Consider the following 23,784-nt stretch of genomic DNA (forward strand, 5'->3'; position numbering starts at 1 on the left):
GTGAAACATCACAACTCACAGACATTGTGTAAAGACTGACTGCTGTAGACCCATGAAGCAGGGGAGCTGAGATTCAAATGCAGGTCTGTCCTCAAAGCCCATGAACTTTGAACTATTCCACGAACCACTGTTAGTTTAGGCCAGCAGTTCTCAAGCTTGATCATGTAAGGTCTGTAAAAGATGGCTGGAACCTGACACCAGAGTTTCTGACATAGTAAGTCTGGGTAGAGGTCCAAGAGTTTTCCTTTCTAAGTTTCCAGGAGATGTACACATGCTGAGTCTAGGATTACACACTGGGAACCCCTGGATTAAGCTGACTCATATCCAGTGAACTAAGAAAACACATGCTACTGCTTGACTTTGTTGAATAATCTGTGTATATTTAAAGAACTTAAAGACTTAAGTAGAAACCTCAATGTCAACTCATACAGTCGTGACCTGAAATGACCTGAAGATACACCCACCAACTGACAGTTCTCACTGGCTTAATTCAATTGAGGCAAACTCCTGGGCTACTGTATTCAGCATTAAAGTAGGAAAGAATTGATTCTCTCAGTCATAATGTGCCAATGTTCACTTGTTTTGAAGTTAACGAATTTTGACCATAATGAAAACAAAGCATTTTAAGTTATAATATTCTTTTCCAATTTTAAATTATAAAACAGAAAATTTTAAACATTTTACTTAGCTTCTGTATTATCTAAATTTTACCTAAGAGGCACATACAATTAATTTGAAAAATACAAAATCTTTTTTCTAAAAAAATGAATAAAATCATGTATTAGTCACTGGACTTAAGAGATGATCTATAAAATATAAAGTTATAAACAAGATAAATTGATATTATTTATCTACCTACAACACTTACCAAAAGCTAGATGAATGTATTAATCTTCAGAGAGTATTAAGAAGAGTTCACATACATAATCATAACCACAATCATTTTAAAACAGATAACAACTATAGCTGATATAATGGAGGGTGGCCAGAGTACATAGTTAAAAAGAAATATCACCAAAACTAGCCTTGACTATCATGTAGATCATTCACGGCATACAGGTTTGTATATTGAAATCTGTATATTAATATCTAAAAGAATCAGGAATATACAATCATAAAGAAAACAAAGGTAAATGCTACTGTATCTTTAAAACAGAGAAAGAGGCCTGTGGGAACCAGGAGTGAAACAAGCAATAAGGCTCCTGTCTCCTCACAGTAGGAGACTTGAGCTTGACATCTGTAGGGAATTTAAATTATGGACTTCCTCTCACTTATAAAAGCTTTAGGTAAGTAAACATGCTAGAATTCTTATGGGTAAAAAGCAGGTAGCTTGCAATGCTACAGTAACATTTCTTTCCCTCATAAACCATCTAGCACATTACCACACAGAAGCCCAGCTCTCCTTTCTCAAGCTAGCTCCACACAGCAGCAACATACCTCCTGACCCTCATTTCCTTCCATACTACTCTGTCAATTACATGACTACTCATGTCCCCCGCCACATCCCAAACCCATCCATGCATCAAAACCTCCTTCTATGATCTAATGATCATATCCCCCTTTACCTACAGATGTAGTGGTATTAGAGTGTATCCTTTGTGGGGGAGTACTCTTACAGGGCTACTGCCCATAAGGGGATCTCAAGAGCTTGGTTCTCTTCCCACTATGACAAGGTGCACAGAGAATGCCTCCATGAAGCAGGCAGTGGAATCTCCTTCCTAGGTATCCATTACCCAGTGTCTTCACCTTGGCCTAAGCTGCCTTGAGAAATTTTGACACATGGGCTGGGTATGTGGTTAGCGGTGGAGTACTTTCCCAGCACCACACAATTCCTGGTGCAATTCCCAAGCCTATACCCTCTCCACCCAAAAGCAGGAAATTATGAGAAATAAATTTGTAAGTTTTCTAGTCAATGGTATTGTGCCACACCAGCTCAAACTATGACATCAATTACTCCACCACGTCTTCTCTGACCTCTACTGTGGGTTTCATGAAACCAGCAAGGCATTCTGTCATGTCGTCATTCTTTGCACAGGACGGAGAATGTATCTCTGAAGATCTTAGCTTCTAAATGTCTTATACTTTTCCTCCAGCCTTTCTTCTAGTAGACTTTGGAAGTATATTGTCAATAAATATATGGCTGGTCACTAATTAGGAAGTAAAGAAGTTGATTCATACTTAAATTGTTGATCTGCTCAAATTCTTAAGAATATTATCTGCAAAAGACAAACTATCTCTGAAATTATTAAAATGTGGTACCCGGTGTCTAAAATCACAAAACAGAGGTGATCACTTGTAAAATGTGAATGCTAACAGGCTTTCTGGAAACAAGAAGACCCATTTGTTGTCAATCAAAAAGGTGTTAAAAAGGACATACTATCTGGTGCTGTAAGAATTTTATCTTTGGGAACCAAGGTAAACCCAGCATGAGAGATCATCCACACTGAAAGGAGAGAAGTAAAGTAGTATTAAAGAAAAAGAATAAGCCATGCAGAGATGGGAAATACACAGGGAATCTGGATCCTGTATGTTGCTGTACTGACCTTGAATTTTTTGATTGCTGATAAGCAAAGAACAGCTGCTAAGAGACATGGGATTGAAAGAGGGACTGATGAAATAAATTAGCCTAGATATTTTAAGAAAGACTTTACTTTTAAATGGGAGTCAAAAAATGTATTGCTTTGGAGAAGTTTTGCTTTTGTTTTCACAGGAAACAAGAGGCTGTGGATTCCTTCAGGGCTGATGTGGATCAGGTTTGATCAGGGAAGACCTCCTGAAACTTGACAGGTGATTTCTATCAACAAAGGTTATAACTGGTCTTCTCAAGACTTAGATATTGTCTCAATTTTCTCGGGGACCCCTAAAGATGCCTTTGCCCACAGACAACAGGAAGCAATCTAGAGAACGACACCCACATTCCCAAGTGGTGGGGTGTGGATGGGTGGTGGTTATTTGGTGGGTTATGGATGTTTGTTATCACTTAGGGGAATATAATTATACAGGATAAAAAGACAACTACTGGCCGGGCGGTGGTGGCTCACGCCTTTAATCCCAGCACTCGGGCGGCAGAGGCAGGCGGATCTCTGTGAGTTCAAGGCCAGCCCGGTCTCCAAAGCGAGTTCCAGGAAAGGCGCAAAACTACACAGAGAAACCCTGTCTCGAAAAACCAAAAAAAAAAAAAAAAAAAAAAAAAAGACAACTACTACTGTCAGATAGCTTGCACTGGAATGGCTTTTTGCATATTGATACAAATTTAAAGTCATTTTTGTTACAATGTATGCATGTTTCTGCTCTTGTTTGGGGTATTGTGCTTATGCAGTTCATTTAAAAATGTAATGTATTAACTAAGAAATGAGGTTAGTAGTTAATCTATAATAATCAAACTTAAGTCACATTAGTTATGTTTTCAAGGTGAATCAGGTATATTTTAGATAGATGATTTTCAAACACTTCAAAGACCTACAGAATATGGCATTTAAGATGTTTAATAACCTAAGGTCTTTTTCAGACACATCTGCTCCTGGAAGCACCAATTTACTTCATAAAAGGTTGATGGGCACCGAAGAAACTCCATATGGAGTTTGCTTTCAATGTGGCAAGGCTGGCCATTTGGGCAAGAAACTGCTCTTGCCTTGACTGCTGACAATATTCTGTATAGACTGGACAAGCAGGGACATATGAAAATGACTGTTGAACTTTGCCAAAACAAGGTAGGACAGTCCTTGAGAGTCCTGCTTCAGAGAAGAGTCTGCCAGACATTCTGCAGGACACAGAGGAAAGTAATTGACGAACTTTGCTAATACAAGGCGGGGACAGTCCTTCAATTTTCCTGCTTCACTGAAAAGTCTGCCAGATAGTCTAGACCTGTAGGCTAAAGATGGATGCCCCAACACTACAAAGACAGCACTGAAGAATAAAAACGGGACATTTCAAAACTACCCAGAAGAGAAGCCACAGGGCATGTCAAAGATACAAGACTACTCAGCTATCTGCATTAAAGACTGAAAGGCAAATTCAATCCACCATCAGGGGGTTTCCTGAGAATCAGGCAGTCACATGGTCAGGAACGAAACGACACAAGCAGGAATCACAGTCAGGTTAGTCTTTTCCCCTGTGGCTGTCTCCAGCTGGAAGCCACAGTGCCCTTGGATCACTTCCCTCTCCCCTAGTCTGGAGTTCTCTGATAGCTCAGTGCCTCACCTGGGACCGGTTCTCTACCTTCACCTGGCAATGCTTGGGGGGAGGCTCAGCTCTCCCAGGATGGGGAGCCACTGGGCTCCTCTATGCTCATTCTAGCCACCCTCTTCTGTCCAAATTCTGTAAGCACACTGTTTTGTGTGACTATGCCACTGAATTATGAAAGAGGTAGGCAGAGAATACCCAGGACATGAGGCAGTGGCATGCATGATTGTCTGAATGACTTCATACATACACACTGGTGATCTTGAAATCTTTAAGTAATCCCACGATTCCTCCCCCCGCCCCCTTTGCCCTCCTTGTACTGGGCACCAGGTGTCAACACTTCAAAAGTCTGTCTTTCCAGCCCCTTCATGCCAGCCTGTCCCTGCCCCAGGGTATCCTGTCCTTTCCTTACTGCCCACTTGTTTTCTGCTATCACTGCTCACCATTTTATCCTCAATGACCTCTGGAATGCTTTCCTGCTGTTGCCAATGACTGGATTACTGCCCCTCACCTCCCAATTCTAGCCTCCCTCTCATCACTGCATTCACAGCTCTGGCCCTGGTCTCTGAAATGGTTTGCTTTTGTCAGGGGAGGCCATGCTGAGTTCTTGGTGGGGGTGGCTGGAGAGTGGCAGCTGGAGCTTGCCCTGCAGGCTCTCCCTAGCTTGCACTGCCTCTCTCTGCTGTTTAGACTGTGATATCACCCAGATGTGGTTGCTTTCCAACTGGAGAGGATTTTGTCACCAAAAGATACAGAGCAAAAACTGGAGCTGTTTTTCACTGGTAGAACTGAGAACTCCTAGCATAGAGAGATTAGGGGCCAAGGATGCAGCTAAACATTGAGTTCCTGCAATAAAGCATCCAATCCAAAAGTTCAAGGATGCCCAGAATGGAAAACACTGCTCTAGTGCTGGATGTCTCCAGAGTGCCACTTACACCAGCAGTGGCCTGACCACTGTGCTTTCTCTAGACTCTTCACACAGCACCAGCAGCACTGGGGCAACACCCCAAGTGGCTGCTCCAAGGTCCCTCCTCTAGACAGTCAGCTGTTTGATCTTTCTTCTCCAGGATGGCCCTGAACTGCCTGTCTCCAGCTGTATAGACACAGTCTGGCCACACCTGACGTGGGTGTTGGAGATTTGAACCCAGATCCTCACGCTTGCATAGGAAGCATGCTCATTTTCCCCACCCACACAGTCTGTTTCTCAAGTGGACATTGGTTAGGTAGCCAGGTAAGCTTAAACTTAGTGCAAGCACTCAATGTCGTTCCCCAGACAGACCATCTTAATGAAGACAAGTGCAATGATGGTTAGGATTCAGTGGGATAGGACATTCTGCACATCTGGAAACTATCTGACAGCATGGACCCTAAGACAAGTGCAATGATGGTTAGGAGTCAGTGGAATGGGACATTCCGCACATCTGGAAAACTATCTGACAGCATGGGCCAATACTTACAAAAGGCAACCACTTCGCCTCATTTTGAGGAATTAATTCTAAATAAACAAAAATCACAAAAATATGTCCGTAAGACTGATTGATGCAAGGAGTGCTGTTGATAACAGTCTAAGTGCTGAAGAGCCAAGTGGTCATTAACGGAGTCACGCAAACTGTGACAGAGGACCCTACAGTCAGTTATACGAGGACTCGATGCTAGGGAGTGACAAACTACAGTTCTGGTCACACACGCCCCGTCAAGACAGCTTGGCTAATTCTCTTTAGCTTTCCCTTTTCCCCCTAAAATTTCTATGATTTCATTTCTCTAAGAATTTGCTGTCCCTTCATTCCCTTTCTCTACATTTACATTCCTTTTACTGTCGTTTTTTGTGAATTTAGGTAGGAAGAAGAAATAAACACAAGTGTTTAACTTTTTGTGTTTAACTAAAAGTCTTAATTGCTTTTTCTTAAACAAGTATGCTTAGGAAAATAAAAAACCTTTAGGTATGGGAACCACCTTGATACAAACTATGTCGACTAAGTAAGTGCCAGTCACCTTTTTATACAGACTGATTTTAATTCACTAGTAAATGCCACTGTCGGCTCCTCTCCAGAACTATCGGAACACAGTAAGCGCATTTGTGAAGGGTTTCTGACATTTCCAATGCATCGGAGACAAAATTAGAAGGAGGTTAATACAAAATGATAAATTAGGGCACTGTCTGTGAAGCCACTGGCCACAGTTAACATTTCACCAGAGGAAATTCAGTCACTAAACACACCTGACTCTTAACTATTCAATCCCAAGTAAATGACACCTTGGGAGTTTGAGCAAATTCAAGATTCATGAGAGTTCAAGTAGATATGAAACTCAAGCACAGTCCATAAAAACTGGAAAACAAAACCACAACTGCAATTCTAAAGCACTTCAAGCAACTAGAACTGGACTGAGAAGTGCGGTGTTCACACGCCTATTCCCAAGGCACCTTCCACTTCCCTTCACTCCTGTGTCTGATTCTCACCAAGCAGTGAAGAAGGAAAGAAAATCTTACCTGATAACCCGCGGTAATTCAGTTCTGCAAGGGACGGATTTACAAAAGACAGTGTGATGACAATTATATGTTGTTGAAGGGTGACAGTTCCACCCTCAGCCTTGCCTGTAGCCTATGAGCAGGCCTGGATTAAATCAATTTGATAAGCACCAAGAGTCAGGCTGGATAACAACCAAGTGTGATGATGACTTGTGCAATTTACAAAAACCTGTTTTTCTAAATACAGGTGCTCATTTGTATTAATAATTTTTGAATTTTATGTAGCAACATATTTTGTTCAATTTAATCTTATGAAAAACTAGGCAATATAGTTTTGCATAAATAGGCAAAACTAGGTAAAATGGAGAACCAGCATTTGATCAGTATAAATCTTAGAAGATGAAAACTACATTTTCATTATTCTGATTATAATATTTATGATGCAAATATATACACTATTTCTATTGCATGAAGCCAATGAGAACAGTAAAGCTGAAATGCTAAACAAAAGTATTCAAAGTAGAGTTGTATGTGTATCTTATTCGGCTTCACATCCAAATGTCTGCTGTGTATTTTAGCTACTCAGAATCCCTGCAATCATGTAGGAACTGGCAACGATAACATCTAAAAAGCTTAGGGTAGACTGTCCCAAGAGTTTTCAACCACATTAAACATGAAACAGACAGCAGGGGAGGTTTTCAGATTTCCCCTTTTTCTTTTGCTATGTGTGTGTCCTCACCTGTGGTGCGCATGTGTGGAGGTCAGAGGTCAACTTTAGGTACCTTTGTCTACTGCTCTCAGGAACCTTCATTTTCTCAGACAGGGTCTCACTGAAGTGACTGGCTGGCCAGCAAGCTTTCAGACCCCATGTCAGGTCCCCTCCCACTCTCCCTGTGCTGGGGTCACAAGAGAGTTTTTAAGTGAGTCTCAGGATCCAAACTCAGGTCCCTCTGTTCGCACAGCAGGCGCTGTGCCCACTGGGCTGTCCTCCCGTCTGAGAGAGTTTAGTCACTAACTGTATCTAATAACAACTCGTATCCTCACCACACACATCAGGTGTCTAGGAAGCTTCTAGAACATCTTCAAATGCCAATCTTCCTGTGAGTCATCGAACACACACACACTTGTTGTCTCACCACGGAACACGGCAGAACATACACTTTGAATGTCTGATTCTTGAACGGAAACTGATTCCTGTGCTTCCTGCGTACCAGTGTTTCACCCACCTGTGAACTATTTGGTGACTGAACATCCGCAGATGGACTTTGAAAGGTTCGTGGCAGACACACAAAGTTTGTAATTCATACGGGAAGATGGTATGAGAAGGAAATATGAAAAAAAGCAGAAGTTCTATTCAAACACTAGCATGCTGGTTATCTATTGTGTTAAACCACAGAGCTAAGATGGCAGTTGGTTTTGATATGGGGTTCTTTGAGTGGTGCTGGGGATTGAACCCAGGGCCTTGTATGTGCTAGGCAAGTGTTCTACTGCTTATCAATATTACCAGCCAATCGAGCTTTGTTTTTAAGTCTAAAATGTAGTGAATCTGATTTTGCAATAGCAGACCAGCTTGCTTCCAAACAATCTTCCACTGATGACAATTAGAAAAGCCAGGGAAAAGCTCTTTCTGCCTTAAAAAAAAATACCAGTAACCACTAAAAGAATTGTCCAAGAATGTGTAACAAATTTGTACAACAGGAAAAACAAAATGTGATAGATGAGTGAGAACAAAGCAGAGAACAGATTTAAAAATATAACATCAAAAATATGGAATACAGAGCCTGGCCGCAGACCTTCTCCGCTCTCTCTGTTCTCCCAGACCCAATCCCTAGGGCTCACCCCTAGCCCTGCAACAGATCACCAGCTGTGGCTTCCCTTTCCTCTGCCCACATCTCCTATGGATCCCACAGACCATTCTCTCCTGGCTTCCCTCCCCGTCTCACTGCTCTATCTCAGCCCCCAACTCAAGCAGATGCCCCCTGCTCAACTGCAGGGCAAGCCTGCTGGAAAACCAGGTGGGCTGCCTATAGACCTCCACTTCTCTGTTCCCCCAGACCCAATCCCTCAGGCTCCTCCATAGCTCTGCAACAGATCACCAGGTGTGGGCTGTTTCTGCTGCAGCTGCCCATGTCTCTTGTGGATCCCAGGCACCGGTCCCTTCCCACTTCCTTCCCCCAACTCATTGCTTAATTCCAGCCTCCAACACCAGCAGGCATTCCCCATGAACACACCCGCTGAGCAGGACAGGAAAACAGGCAACACACAGCCATCACACATTCTGAAAATTCAGAGAGGAAACAGAAACCCAGGAGCAAAATACCCACCCTATAAAGAAAAACCTAGAAACCAGCATCTAGTCCTATCATCACCCCAAACCCAGATGCCTAGATGCCAGAGTAAGAACATAACAGCCAGTACAGTATGTCTCCACTAAAGCCCAACTATTCTACCACACCAGGCCCTGAATTTTCCAACTTATATGAAGCCAAGAAAAAGACCTTAAAACCAACTATATGATGATAGAAGTCCTTACGGAGAAAATTCATATATCTCTTAAAGAAAGCCAGGAAAACACAAACACACACAAACACTCCCCACTCCCCACCACTTCCAAAATAACAGAAATCAACAATCATTGGTCAGTGATATCTCTTAATATCAATGGTCTCAAATCCCCAATAAAAAGACACAGACTAACAGAATAGAACCACAGGAGGTATTACCATCCCTGATTTCAAATTGTACCATGGAGCTATAGTAATAAAAAAACACATGATATTGGAATAAAAACAGACATGATGATCACTGGGATCAATGATGATCTTACCAGTCTCTCCTACCTATTAACATCTCAACTTCTTCCTGAAAGTAGTTTGGGAAAATGCTGAAGGCCTCAGGAGTGTAACAGTTTCCAAATGTGAGAAAGGACTTGATTAAAATATTCTTATAAGAAGATAGCAAAACATCAGAAAAATGTAAGAGCAAACTAAAATTTGGAAGCTACAAAAGAATGCTATATAAGAAACATGAGCAAGGGATTTAAAAATAACAATTAACTTACGTGGTGGGATCAACTGCAGAGTGGAACCAACAAGAACCAGATCAGAGAACTTAGATTCACAGAATTTACAAACTTGAATTAGTGGGAAATAGTCTAAAACCTCAGCAGTGGCCCAGGAACTGCTACTACAATGATAACCTAAAACTCACACAATCAGAGTTCCAGAGGAGACAATGTGGGGCTAAAAGAGACATTCAAAGAAACAGTATCTGGGAACTTCCCAAATTTGAGGAGGACATAAATCGACAGATTCAAGAAGCTGAGTCAATCTCAAGCTGGAGAAATCTACAGAAATACAAGGCATGCCAAAGATGCATTTTGAAATACTGAAAACAAAGAAGAAAACTTAAAAGCAGTCAGAGAACAACAACACATTATCTGTGATGGTGAATCTCATGTTGATTTCTCAGGAAAAACCACGAGGGACAGAAAGGCCTTTCAACTTTATACGGAAAACAAGAAGCATTCAACAGACACCAAACACACCCGCTTAGGGTTCCAAAGTTTTGTTTTAAACAAATCGTTGTGACTAAAGACTAGAGATTTTTCTACTTTCGGGTCTGTTGGGTTCCATTCCCCACCCCAGCTATAAAGACGTCCTTCTAAAACTAAAAGGGCAGAGAAGGATGGGTGGGTTCAAATGGCAGACTCTAAGTTCTCCCACTGGTTAGCATACAGGACAGAGAGCAGACGATCAGTAATAACCTGAATGGGGAGAAATGAATTAGTGAGTCATGAAAGAAGTGTCTCAACCTGAATTCTGAGCTGCGAGGGGAGGGGGAAAAAAAAAAAAAACAAACAAAAAACGCCAAAGGTGAAAGTTTGCAACTAAGGCAGGAAGAGTTAATGAAAAACAGGGTGGACCTGAGATGCGTGGGCAGCCCCAGAGCAGACTCTGACTCATTTCTAGCCGGCAGGCTAACAAGGCTCAGGCTCATCCTTTCTCAGGGAACCTCTGGCGATCTTGCCGCAGGTGGGATGCTCTTAGTACCAAAGGATTCCGCGCGGCCCAGCTCAGCGGCTCTGCACCCGGGGTGATGGCAGCTCCGTTATCTGGCACCGCCCCGCGCGCAGCACGCCTGCCCTTCCTCAGGAAAAACCACCCACAGTGCGGTCCGCAGCAGCTCACCTGTCCACCTGCAAGGTGTGCCGGGTTGCTCACTGACGTCCTGGCAAAGCTTCACCAGAACCGGAAGTCCCGCCCAGCCACGACGTCACAACATCGCGCCGCGCCCATTCAGGAAGTCGGTCCCCCTTGAATGCTTTGCTTGTGAGTATCACGAGTGTGAGAGTTTTGATGGCAGCTTGGTAGGTATGCGGTCCCTGGGAGCACACTCTTATTTCATCCGAATTTTACACGCTTTCTGTTCTTCATGGGTTTTGATTATTTCGTTTTTCCTCTCCTCCCACGTCCTTGCATTTGTTCTCTGCATCTGACTCCCCCCCCCCCCCCCCCCCCATTTCCTTTCTTCCCTCACCACTTGCTTTTCTTCCCTTCTTCATGAATACAGGAAAGTTGACTCTCAGTTTACCTCAGCGTTAGTATTCCGCGTCACATACTCTGCACTTTGGGACGATGCGACTGTCCCAGAGGTACATTCAGCTTACTGCAAACTCCAAGATCGAATCCTCGGCACTTGGTACATTGTAGGCGATCAGTGTATTTCTGTCCTAAAAAGTACTGTAGCTGATATGGCATTCTTATATCCAGAAGCAGCAGCATGGAACTTCGAAAAATCACAGTAATTATCACCCATACAAAGAAACGAAGCTTTGCTCTTGTATTCAAGTACCTCAGTGATGGTGCGACCAGCCAGCCAGCTGTGGAATGTAAACCGCTAAACTTCTTCATTACTCTTCCTTGTCAGTTCTACTTTCCGTATCCAATAGGTAACATTTAATGACTATAGAAAAAGCCATTCACTGTGCTAACTTTTTCATGAACTATTTTTAAATTCTCATGGCAGTTCAGTGACATCGGCATTGAAAGTGATCATTGAAGTCTGGAGACATAAAAACATAGAATAAGTGATTATGTTACAGTGACATTATGTGATATGTTCAAGGTGGTGTCCCTCATGCACAGTTTTATGTATGTAAATTTCCCACCACTAATGCTATAAAACTATATTTGTATATGCCACAATTGACCTACCTCTCCAACAACAGTATACATCCCAATGTCAATGCAAAATGGAAGTGGAATCTTAAAAACAACTGGAAGCCGAGGTACAGGACTCTCTCCATCTCTTGGCTTCAAATCTCTCTAGGTATCTGTTCCATCCTTCTTTCATCCACAGGCTGTGTGACAGAATGCATTAACACAGTAATGTAACATCTCTTTTAATTCTTGCACACGCGTCTGTAATGCATTACCTCAGGTGATTTATGTTTCTGATTTCACTGAACCTGTGCCAGAAATAACTAAAGGTTCAGTCTTTAAGTAACAACAATCTTTCCAGACCTTATAGATACTCAGGGCTATTTCCTTTCACCCCACAGTGTAAAATGAGGTGTAGAGAAACTAAGTAACTTCTCAAAGTCAGTTGGGAGACCTAGGCTCAGGTTGCTGGCAGCAACTTCTCAACTGTTCCTTATGTCTTCGCTGGACCTTCTGCTTTGGGGATATACATGCTTTCACTAATTAAGTTGTCATATTTTTGCACACAGTGTTCTCTTTGCTACACGACAGACTATAACTGATGTGATTCATTTAAGTAGCTGAGTGTTCTCTGAAGCCTGCAGAATTCATTTGGCATGTGTCAAGTGAGCTGTAATTGTGGAGCTATTATGTATTGAGGTTTGGAAATAAAATACTCCTCCCTCCTCCATAACCAAGTGTTGAAAACTTGTTTTTGTCATGCAGGATTGTTCAGAAGAGGAGCATCTGAGAGGTGATTTGACCATTGATAATGCCATGTCTGAATGGACTGTTAGAAATTGAGGGCTGGTTGAGGGAGGCAGATCATTGAAGGAATGTGTCTTTGATGGATGTCTTCTGTTATCTCTGTGTCCTTCCTGCACAGCTTTGCAATCCCACACACTCCCCACCGTGGTGCTGTACCTCACCACAAGCAGAAGCAGTGGACTGAAATCTCCCAATCTGTAACCCTTAATAAGTTTTTTGTTTGTTTGTTTGTTTGTTTTTTTGAGGCAGGGTCTCTCTCTATAGCATTGGCTGTACAGGGATTCACTATGCACACCAAGCTGGCCCTGAACTCAGAGGTCTGCCTGCCTCTGCCTCTCACGTGCTGGGATTTAAGGCGTGCACCACCATGTCCAGGAGAAATAAGTATTTCATTCTTTAAATTTATTTTGGATATTTTGGCACAGTGATTAAAAGTGACTGACACAATGTGTGTACCTCTTTCTTTTTTGTATTCCTTTCTCTTTTTTAAAACATCAGTTTCCACTCCCCATTAAAATGAGATTTCCCTGTAAATAGTCCTTTTACAATTTTTTTTGTCCCCTCCCCCTCCTTTTACAATTTTAAGTAGTGTTAAAATCCATGTGCATTATTCTTTTATTTGAAGGTCTGGAAAATTTTGAAATAAAGCCACCCCTTTTGTATTATATTTATTAGTACTTCTTAAATTTTAGTGTAAGTAAGAATCCCCTGGTTTGTTAACACACTTTGTACCTCATAGAAATCTCTTAGACAGAAGCCAGGAACCACACGTTGTTTTGAGCAAACTGCACAATATTTAAATCATCGATTACAGATCATAATGCACTTTAGGTGTTGTTTTCCAATAATTATAGCATTTTTATTTACAAAAATAAACAATTAAACAACTAATTAAACAATTAAACAACTAACTAAGCAATTACATACATTTCCTAGTACTTTTTTCATGTATAGTACTGTGTAAAACATTTTCCTCTATAAAGAGGGACCAAGCAAAATTTACTTAGGTAGATTGGCTCCCTTTTCCATGGGCAGCACAAACACTGTAGGCTGTCATAGGAAATTTTTCTTTCCATTGACTGGAATACACATAGGTTCATGCTGCTTCATATCACCTGACAACCTTTCGGGTGGATCTGCAGTCACTTGCTTTTGTGTCCTGCTTGTCCAATTTGGACAGCATACTGTAAGCAGTCGAGGCAAGAACACTTTCTTGTCTAGTGGCCAACTTTTGCCACAAAGAAAGTAAATTCCAGATGGAGTTTCTTCAGTGCCCATCATCTTCTTTGAAGTAGATTGTTGCTGCCAGGAGCAGACATGTCTCATTGTCATTAAAAAAAAACCCCTTATGTTATTAAAACATCTTAAATGCTATATTCTGTAGCTCTCTGAAGTGTTTGAAGACCACCTGTCTATCTAAAATATATCTGTTTGGCCTTGACCTAACCTGACTATAGGTTTTATTGTAATCGTTGACTAACTACTAACCTGCATTTCTTCATTATCCTAAATAGTATGTAATAACTTTCAAGGACTAGGAATTTACATTAAATTGTTAAAAGAGCTGTATAAGTACAATACTTTGAACAAGAGTAGAGGCGTTTGGACAATATGTTCTAACTGAAATAACCTTAAATTTGTATCAATATACAATAATTCATATCAATGTAAAATATTTAAAAGTAGTAGTTGCTTTTTTGGTTTAAAAGTACATTCAATAATCTACCTTTTAATCCTATCATTTCTATAACATATATACAGTATAACAAAAATAACTTCAAATTTGTGTCAATATACAAAAATCCAAGCCAATGTAAAATGTTTAAAACTAGTAGTTGCTTTTTTGGTCTAAAAGTAAATTTAATAATCTACCCTTTTATCCTATTTTTATATTCCCCCTTTTTCTTTTTAGAACAAGATCCCTGAATCTAATCTCCCTTGTTCATCTTTTTCCTGACCACTACCCAAAACAACTTGTAACCAACCACCCTAAATGGTTACAAATATCCATAACCCCCTGAATGACCAAAAACAGCCTACCCCACCTCTTGGGAATATGGGCATTGTGTTCTTAAAATTACTTCCGGCTGTTTGGGGGCTATGGCATCTGTACGGAACCCTGAAAAAATTGAGATGATTGCCAAGTCCTGGGAGAACTAGCTGTATCATTTGTTGTCCTGTCATGGGAGAGAACAGGGCTTGTCTCAACTCCTGGCTAGAGAAGGCTCTGAGGCTGGACCATCTCAGCTAGCCACCTTGAAATTATGAGATTGGTTCTCCTTTAAATTCCTCTGTCTGGATTTCAATATCTCTATGATACATTTTAAAAGTTTTTCTAAGGCCTGTATCTTGGCACTCATATCAACCAACTTTTTTAGTGATGAACCAAGAAATACTAAACCAATAATAGGAATTACCAAATGATAATTAACATTATGCCAATCCCAGTTAAGTTGATGATCTCATCATAATTGTTCGATTTTTAAACCATGCATTGTGTAATCATACAGAGACCTAACTCCCTCCATAGTAAGAGTGTTTCCCATTTTTTTTTTTACCATGGGAAAAAACTCTCTCTCTCTTTTTAAAACTATTCTTCCCTTTAAGAATTTCCAGTTGTCACACCAGATCTTCTGATGATGATGATGGTGAAGATGACAGTGAAGTGTGAGGCTGACTGCTGCTGTGCAGAACAGTAGAAGCCCAAGCAAGTGTCAAGGCAGCTACCTAGTGTGGCAGCAGCCCAAGGAGGGAGTCTAGGAAAAGCCCATAACCCACCGGGAGAGAAGAAGCCAAAGAGTCAGTTGTCTGCATGGGGGAATGTGGGAAAGTGGCTAACTCCTATGGCGTTTGGAGCCCAAGTGCCCATGGAGTTTGCTGTAGAGAGGTTGGAACAGAAAACTCCCAAACTCGCCCAGAGGCTTGGGGGAAAAAAGAAAGGAAAACCTAGCCAGCAAGATGGTGACTCCAGTCGGAGCCCCTGCGTGCAGCTTTGGCATGTGCCATTGGCTACAAAGCCACAGGCAAATGGTTTTTTTTTTTTGTGAATTCAAGCCCCGAAAGTTGGGTGCCAGATGAAGTGTGATTCTAATTAGTCTTATTAAATAAAAGCCCAGACTCAGATATTAGGGAGAAAGCTGAAAGATCAGAAAAGCAGAGCAGCAGCCAAAGAGACTTATTACCTTTACAAAATCTCAGACCGATTGGGGGGGCTGAAATCTCCACCTGTCTTATATTTCTGTCTCTATCTCCATAGTGCTGAGATTAAAGGTGTGCACCACCTCCACTCATTTCTGTTTCTCCTTTAGACTGGTTCAATCTTATGTAGCCCAGGGTGGCCTTGAACTCCTGATCTTTCTGCTTCCTGCTCCCAAGTGCTGGGATTAAAGGTGTGTGCTAATCCACTGCCTGGCCCTATGGTTAATTAGTGGCTATCTTCACCCTCTGGTCTCTAGGCAAGCTTTATTTGTCAGAACACAAACAAAATATCACACAACAGATTACTTCCAAGATAGTAGTGCTACTATTGCATCATTGGGAATTGTGGTGGTTTGAAAAAAATGGCCCTCATGGGTTCATAGGGAGTGGCATTATCAGGAGGTGTGACCTTTATGGAGTAGGTGTGGCTTTGTTGGAGGAAGTGAGTCACTGGGCAGGCTGTGAGGTCTCAGAAACTCAAACCAGGCATAGTGGCTCACAGTTCACTTCCTGCTGCCTGTTGATCCAGATGTAGAACTCTCAGGTACCTCTCCAGCACCATGTCTGCCTGCATACTCCCATGCTTCCTGCCATGTCAATAATGGACTAAACCTCTGAACTGTAAGCCAGCCCCAATGAAATGTTTTTCTTTATTAGAGTTGCCATGGTCATGGCATCTCTTGACAATAGTAAAACCATAACTAAGACAGCGATATTTTGCTGGGCCAGCCATTGTTATGAAAGGTGAAAAACAAGGCAGTGGGTGGAGACTGGGGAAAGGGAAAGGGTGCAAATAAATATCACATTAATGATGTTTCACAAAGCCATAGGGAAACATGCTTACAAATTTACCTAAAAGTACACATGCATTATATATAAAGGTACTGTATGTACACACACACACACACACACACACACACACACACACACACACACACACAGTTTAAATATAGTTACATTACTTGGGGTAACTTCAGGAGCAAAAAAATCTGAGTGTTAGGCCTGGGAAACGTCTTTGAAGTTTTTTGATCAAGGAGGCTGGTGTCTAAGCAACTCCCCAAACAGTATAGGCTATTGCCATTTTCCTTGCTTGCCCTCCAGAACTTGAAGGTCGACCCTCTTGCTGAAGACAACACATACTTTGGACATAGGTCTTACGGGAATCAAGCTGGAGCTGGCCTGAAAGTATTTTCCTCAAGGACTAGCTCTCCATACCAGAAGGTGCTATACAGGCTGCCAACAGAGAAAAGTACAAGTATGCAATTTTAATCTTTAACAAATATATGAAAAATCAGAGATAATAGTTACAGACTCCCAAATACATTAATATAACTGAAGTGTTCTGTATGATAGTTAATAATATAGAAGGCAGTCAGATAGATAGCATCTGTCATCTGTAAAATTTGGAGATTCTCACTAAAGAACTGTTCTTTTTGAATTGCCTTTACAAAGGCATTTAAAATAATTGAACAAAAATCTGACAAATAGCAACATTTAGATGCATCTGCCATAAAAATTATACAACATATACACATATTAGCCTATGTATGTACATGTGTGAGTATGTTGTAGAGAGACAATACGTAGTGTTTTTAACACCTTCAATGTAATTCACCACATATAATCTCACTGTGACTCCAGATGTGTTGTCTTACTCCATGCTGTGTCCATTAGTCCTTTTCAGTGAGTCCACACAATAAAGAAGTTTTTAGTGGCAGGGCAGGTTGGAGTGAGGATAAGACAAACATGAACACTGTAGTACAAATATCTCCATAAACTCAAACAGGTCAGCATTAGCTACAGATGGACTCCACCTTACAGCACTGTGTGTTCCCATTTTATTGAAGTTCTCAGAAGCTCACTGCACCATTCAGTGAGGTTTTTGTGGGCTAGTAACAGTACTCAGGACTTTTACAAATCATTCCTTTTCATTTTTTAATGGAGACTTCATATTCTCCAGTAAAATAAAGATCAGGGTTTTCACAGATCCAAATACCTTTCTATGCAATTCTTCTTTCCAAATGTGGGAAATGCAATGATGGTTCTTTTGAGATGCTACAGTCCTAACCTTGGGAACTGCTCCATGCTCCATTTCATGGTTGAAAGGACATTGCCAATGTGCTGAAGATTGTGATATGGAGATTATTATCTTGGGTTCTTCAGATGGGACCAAAGGAATCACAAAGGTTGAAGAGGGAGGAGGAGGGCCAGAGTCACAGAAGACACTGTGACATTGGAAGCAGTGGAGGGAGACAGAGGTGTGAGAGTTGAAGCATGACATGATGGAAGACTCTGCATTGCTGCCTTGTAGAGAGAAGACAGAAGCCTCAAAGCAAGGGATTCAGGAATTGCTGGGGGAAAGAAAAAATATTCAGAGGAAGCATAGGCCGGTCAACACCTTCGTTTGAGCCCATTGAAACAAACTTTGAAGTTCTGACTCCCAGAACAGATGTTGTTTTAAGGGACTGCATGTGTTTCAGAAGTCACAGCAAATCAACAGAACAGATGTCCTGACAATTTCTGCTTTAAACATAAGTGGATGATACTGATTGCATAGGTGTCACGCTTCTGAGTGCTTGTTACTGTCCCTGTACTCTTGTGGTTTCTCTACTACACCTTTGCCTTCTTAGCTTTGGAAACCTTTAAACATCTCACGCTTGCCTACCTTTTCTCAGACCAGCTCCAGTCAAAGAACTGTGGTCATGTTGTTAATACAGACTTCAAATCCATTCCAGGATCCCATTTCATTTACGGTTATCTATGAAATTCTTACCTGAAATTGAAAAGGTGAAACCAAGTTTGAAAAGAATTGGTGAATTCTCATATCTTTAAAGTCTCCAAACTTCTGGTTGTGGAGTCTTTCATATCTAATATTTCAGGAAGACTAGGAAAGCATGTGCTGTATCTCCCCTCCACTCCCCTCACCTAGTCTCCCTCCCCTCCCTCTCTTTTCTTCCCCCTTTACTTTCCTTCTCTTTCTTTTTAATTTTCCCCTCTGGATGTTGAAACTGAGATATCAATCTCAAAGTATGTTGAAAGCAGGAAGATGTGTTAATTTTTTGGCAGTTCACATCTGATATTCTGTGTTTGGAGAATGTCCCATGTGGTGAGTCCTATTACATTCTAAGCCCTGTGCTAGGCCTGCTTTGGGAAACCTCCTTCTGGTCAAAGAGATGCAATTATTCTGTGTGAAAGTATGCTGATGCTGCCAGTGACCTCGTGGACAGGTTGGACAGTGAAGAAGGAGAAGTTCCAAAAACTATGGATTAGATAAAGAGGTCTGTGACTGAAGACATTTCTTGAGTCTTGCCTTGAAAGATGTTTGTGTGAAGGTAACCTAAAGTTGCATTATGGTCGAGGTGGTTAATTCAACAAAATATATAAAACGGTTTCAAATGGCATGATCCAGTGACTATACTGTTGTCAACTCTATACAGTAAAGATTAATGTCTCTTTTGCTGGGAATGATGGCAAATACTTGTAATCCCAGTACTTGGGAGACTGAAACAGGACAGCCATGAATTCAAGACTAGCTTAGACTACATAGCAAGACTCTTGCAAAACAAAACAAAATAATGAAACCAATCAACCAAACTACAACAACAATAAAAAACCCACAACTACACACCACACACAAAACGCACAAAACTATGATGATGATGATGATGATGATGATGGTGATGATGATGATGAAAAAGCTGAATGTAACATATCCTCAGATGTTTTCATTGGGTTTTATGCAGCTTCTTCTGCAGAATTGTCTTGAGCTGTTTCCTGACTATTTCAGGATGCTTTTCTGAACATCTTGGACCTAAGCTCTCTTCTTAAAATGGTATTTCCTTCCTTGATAACCCAGAATATCCCTACACATCTGATACTCAATACCACTGAGCTAATTTTCCTAGGTTAACTGAGGCTCCTGGGCTCTTGGGGTCTTAGAACTAATGTACATTGTAGATTTGTGTGCTGTGCTCTAACCCAGTAGTGTTTTATTTGTTTGCTGTAACATTTACAGACAATTCCACACATCATAATACTTTAGCCTCAAGTGATTCAGTGCTGATAGATAAAGACTTAAAAGTAGTGCCATTACCTCATTTCATAAACTAGCAAATACCTTTAACACGGTCTGTTATGCAGAGCATATTCAGTTCCCCAGACATGGACTTGACTTACTCCACCATCTAGTTCTGTTCTGGAGTTTTTTTTTTCCCTTCTGAGACAGGCTTTCTCTGTGTAGCTTTGGAGCCTATCCTGAAAATCACTTTGTAGACCAGGCTGGCCTTGAACTCACAGAGATCCACCTACCTCTGCCTCCCAAGTGCTGGGATTAAAGGCATGTGCTACTACTGCCTGGCTATTCTGGAGCTTTTAGGGGAACAATGCACTTTATTGTTGGAATCCTTTAATGTAATTACTATAGTTATAGAGGTTGCAGACTCTGATGAGCTGTTTTACATAGCACAACAAAGACACATTTTAAAACAAAGGGAAGAGTGTCTATGTAAGTCCACCTCTCTCTTGCTATAACACGTACTAGAGTCTAAGGACCTTCTTCAGGTTTTGGATCCCGAAGACATATCTGCCTGGCTACTGGCAGACCCCCTTCCATTACAATGTGGCAGAGAAGCAGCTCTCTGTACAATGACATGATCTGTTGAGAACTACATTAATCCCTACCAAAGGCCATGCTTCCATGAATGACCTAATTGCCCTGAACTGGGTTCCACCCTCTAAAGGCTGTCTGTCACATCCTCAGTAAAGACCACCTCTAAAGTGTAGCAGCAAAGAATAAGATTTCATCCTTGAGCACAGTATAGTCTTGGATTTTTTAAATGATGCATTATCTTGAGTCCTACCTTCTGGGGGAAATATCCATCTTACACATTAGTGGTCCCTGAAAGATAATCAAACATCAATTGCTGATGTATTATCTTCCTGTGAGGTAGAAGCAAGATTCTCCTAGTGGTTCTATGTCTTGAGGGACACACACCACAGTCTAATGATTAAACCTAATGAATTTAAAATGAAACAACTCTCACAAAGCTAGAATATATTTTCCACTTTTAGTGTTTCTGTGAGAATAACCTTAATTAGTATGACATTCTTGACATCTCTTAATCCTCTGCTTACTGTGCCCTAGGGAAAGCACAATAACTTGGCCAATTGGTAAATTTTAGAAGACTTAGCTGTGATTGATGAATTAATTGCTTTCTTTTTGAAGCTGGCTTCCCAAAGGGAGGGAGAAGGTTTTGTCTTTTCTATGATACAAGAATAGTCTGGACAGGTGTCCACCACAGCCAAACACTGCCTATGACAGCATGGGTAAGTCTTTCCAATTCTGGGGGGTCAATCTGTAGTTGCTTTTGACTTTCTTTTTATTTATTTATTTTTTATCATTAAGAATTTTTTCATTCATTTTACACACCAAAGATCCCCCTCCTCACTCCTCCTGTCCCCCCACTGCCAGCATCCTCCTTCCAACCCACCCTCCACTCCCCTGACAAGAAGGCAAGGCCTCCCATGGGGAGACACATCCAGTCGAGGCAAGTCCCAACCCTTTCCCCTGCCTCAAGGCTGCACAAGGTGTTCCATCATAGGTAGTGGGATCCAAAAAGCCCACTCATGTGCCAGGGATGTATTCTGATCCTACCGCCAGGGGGCCTCCCAAGCAGATCAAGCTACACAACTGCCTTGCCATGCAGAGGGCCTAGTCCAGTCCCATACAGGCTCCACAGCCGTTGATCCAACTTTCATGAGTTCCCACTAGTTTGGTTTGGTCATCTCTGCAGGTTTCCCCATCATGATCCTGATGCACTTGCTCATAGAATCCCTCTTCTCTCTCTTCGACTGGACTCCTGGAGCTCTGACTGGTGTTTGGCTGTGAATCTCTGCATCTGCTTCCATCAGTCACTGGAGAAAAGCTCTGTAAAGTCACCCAGGAGGAATAGATGCCAGGAAATAATCGAATTGAGAGCTGAAATCAATAAAATAGAAACAAAGAGAACAATACAAAGAATCAATGAAACAAAGAATTGGTTCTTTGAGAAAATCAACAAGATAGACAAGCCCTTATCCAAACTAACCAAAAGGCAGAGAGAGAGAGAGAGCATCCAAATTAACAAAATCAGAAATGAAAAGGGAGACATAACAACAGACAACGAGGAAATCCAGAGAATTATCAGGTCATACTTCAAATACCTGTACTCCTTTGGACTTTCATTGTAACTATGGATCTTAATATGACCTTTCTCAGAAAAGAGATAACACTTTGGTGTTTTTATGTTTTATTCCTAGTTTTATTTCTCACTTTTTTTCTAGAACCCCATGAAGATAAAGGATACCATAATGAGGGAGAGGAATTGTCCCTTCAAAGAGAGAAGCAGAGAGCTATTTTAACATGTTTTATTTACTAATATTTGACATAGAATTTTTGAGCTCATATGCTGAAAAAGGATAAATTTGTATTTTTTATTTAGGAATTGAGGGTTTTATGCAGATTTCACCAATATACTAGATTCATCAAAAGAATTCAGATGTTTTCCTTTTTTCTATGTTCTGGAGAAATTTAAATAATGTTGGAATTATCTGTAGTTTGTATTTGCTTAAAAATTACCCATTTACCTCAACTTCTTTCATTTGTTTGCTTATAGCTGAAGAAAGAAGACACCTGGGAATCTTTAAAGTTCCTCTCTATTGTCGTTATTTCCTTCTCATTTCCAAGTTTTGTGCTTTTTTTTGTACTTATTCACATGACCCAGGGAATCAGTGCTTATGCATTTTAATTTTAGTTCAGTAGAATAGGCTTGTATTTAGATATTAGTGGTGTATTCATCTCTTTTTAAAATTATTTATTGAATGCGGTTTTGTTTACCATGGTTTTCTTCTGGCTTTGTTGGGACTCTGTAACTTGACTCTTATAAATACATTTCAGCTATGAATGTTTCTATGCTTAGTCTTAGGTTTCTGATGTTACTATAAATAAGCAGTTGCTTGTTTGGCAAGCAGAGTTTTCTAGTTAAGTGATCATTGTCTTGTGAATGAGACAAATGAGGAATCTGTTCTTTGTGTAAGTATCTTTTTAAAAAGTCTCTCTCTTTCTTCCTCCGTTTTTCCCTCCCTCCTTCTCCTTTCTCCCCCTCTGTGTCTTTCTTTCACATACACACATTTAAACACACAGACACACAGACAGACAGACAGATGGACACACACACACACACACACACACACACACACACACACACACGGTCTCACTATGTAACCCTGGTTGGCCTGGAACTTACTGTGTAGATAAAGGCTGACCTTGAATTTACAGAGCTCTGCCTGCCTCTGCTTCCAGAGTGCTGGGATTAAAGATGTGTGCCATTCAGTCTTTAGAAAGTCTCTTTAGCAATAAATTTATTTCCAATTTTCTGTCCTCCCCAGTGAAGGGATGTATTTTGTTCATCATTGACATTGTTTAATCACAGGCTTACTTTGGAGTGGAATGTTGATATATAGTTTATTTCGGGATTTCATCATTGTGGGAGTTCTGAGATTCTTTTGCTCTGCCCTACAATCTTCCTGTTCCCGATTGGGGTTCTTTGTCCTGGGTCACAAAGGAAGATGTAAAGGGAAGATGTGACCAACCAGTGATGTGTAATGTAGCAAGAAATAAATCTTCATTGTTGTAAACTACTAAGAATCAGGAGTTTCTAGTGCAGCAAATGTTAGCAAAACTGTTATGTAGCACCTTTTGAATGTATAGTTATATATTTATTATATTTATTCTTTTACACTGTATTACATATTTATATGTATATAACATATATAACATTTAAGTGATATGAGATATTTTGAACATTAATATATAAGTACATTTTATAAAACAAAATATAGTTTTTATGTTTAAATCATAATTATAAAAGTTTATGATTGAATCTTTATCTTAATTTTTAGTACTTATTTATGTATTTATTTTTTTGGGTG

General features: G+C 40.8%; 1 protein-coding gene and 1 long non-coding RNA gene across 2 annotated transcripts in view; one reads left to right on the top strand and one right to left on the bottom strand.

The window, feature by feature from the left end:
- The window catches only part of LOC128116057 (lipid droplet-associated hydrolase-like), a 46,752-nt gene extending 39,351 nt beyond the window's left edge, over nt 1-7,401 (bottom strand). The window contains exons 1-2 of the mRNA XM_052747336.1: nt 7,389-7,401; nt 6,671-6,694 (exon numbers count right to left, since the gene is read on the bottom strand). Of these exons, the coding sequence (XP_052603296.1) occupies nt 6,671-6,694; nt 7,389-7,401 (37 nt within the window). The remainder of the gene's footprint in view (nt 1-6,670; nt 6,695-7,388) is intronic.
- A 3,444-nt stretch (nt 7,402-10,845) lies between these two features.
- LOC128115368 (uncharacterized) lies at nt 10,846-23,563 on the top strand. Its single transcript, XR_008220137.1, has 3 exons — nt 10,846-10,980; nt 11,222-12,476; nt 12,577-23,563. It is a non-coding gene; the product is annotated as an uncharacterized LOC128115368 (long non-coding RNA).
- The last annotated feature ends 221 nt before the right edge of the window (nt 23,564-23,784 follow it).

Source organism: Peromyscus californicus, unplaced genomic scaffold (genome assembly GCF_007827085.1).
Source record: "Peromyscus californicus insignis strain IS unplaced genomic scaffold, ASM782708v3 Scaffold_1__1_contigs__length_55948999, whole genome shotgun sequence".
In the NCBI taxonomy this organism is placed as follows: domain Eukaryota; kingdom Metazoa; phylum Chordata; class Mammalia; order Rodentia; family Cricetidae; genus Peromyscus; species Peromyscus californicus.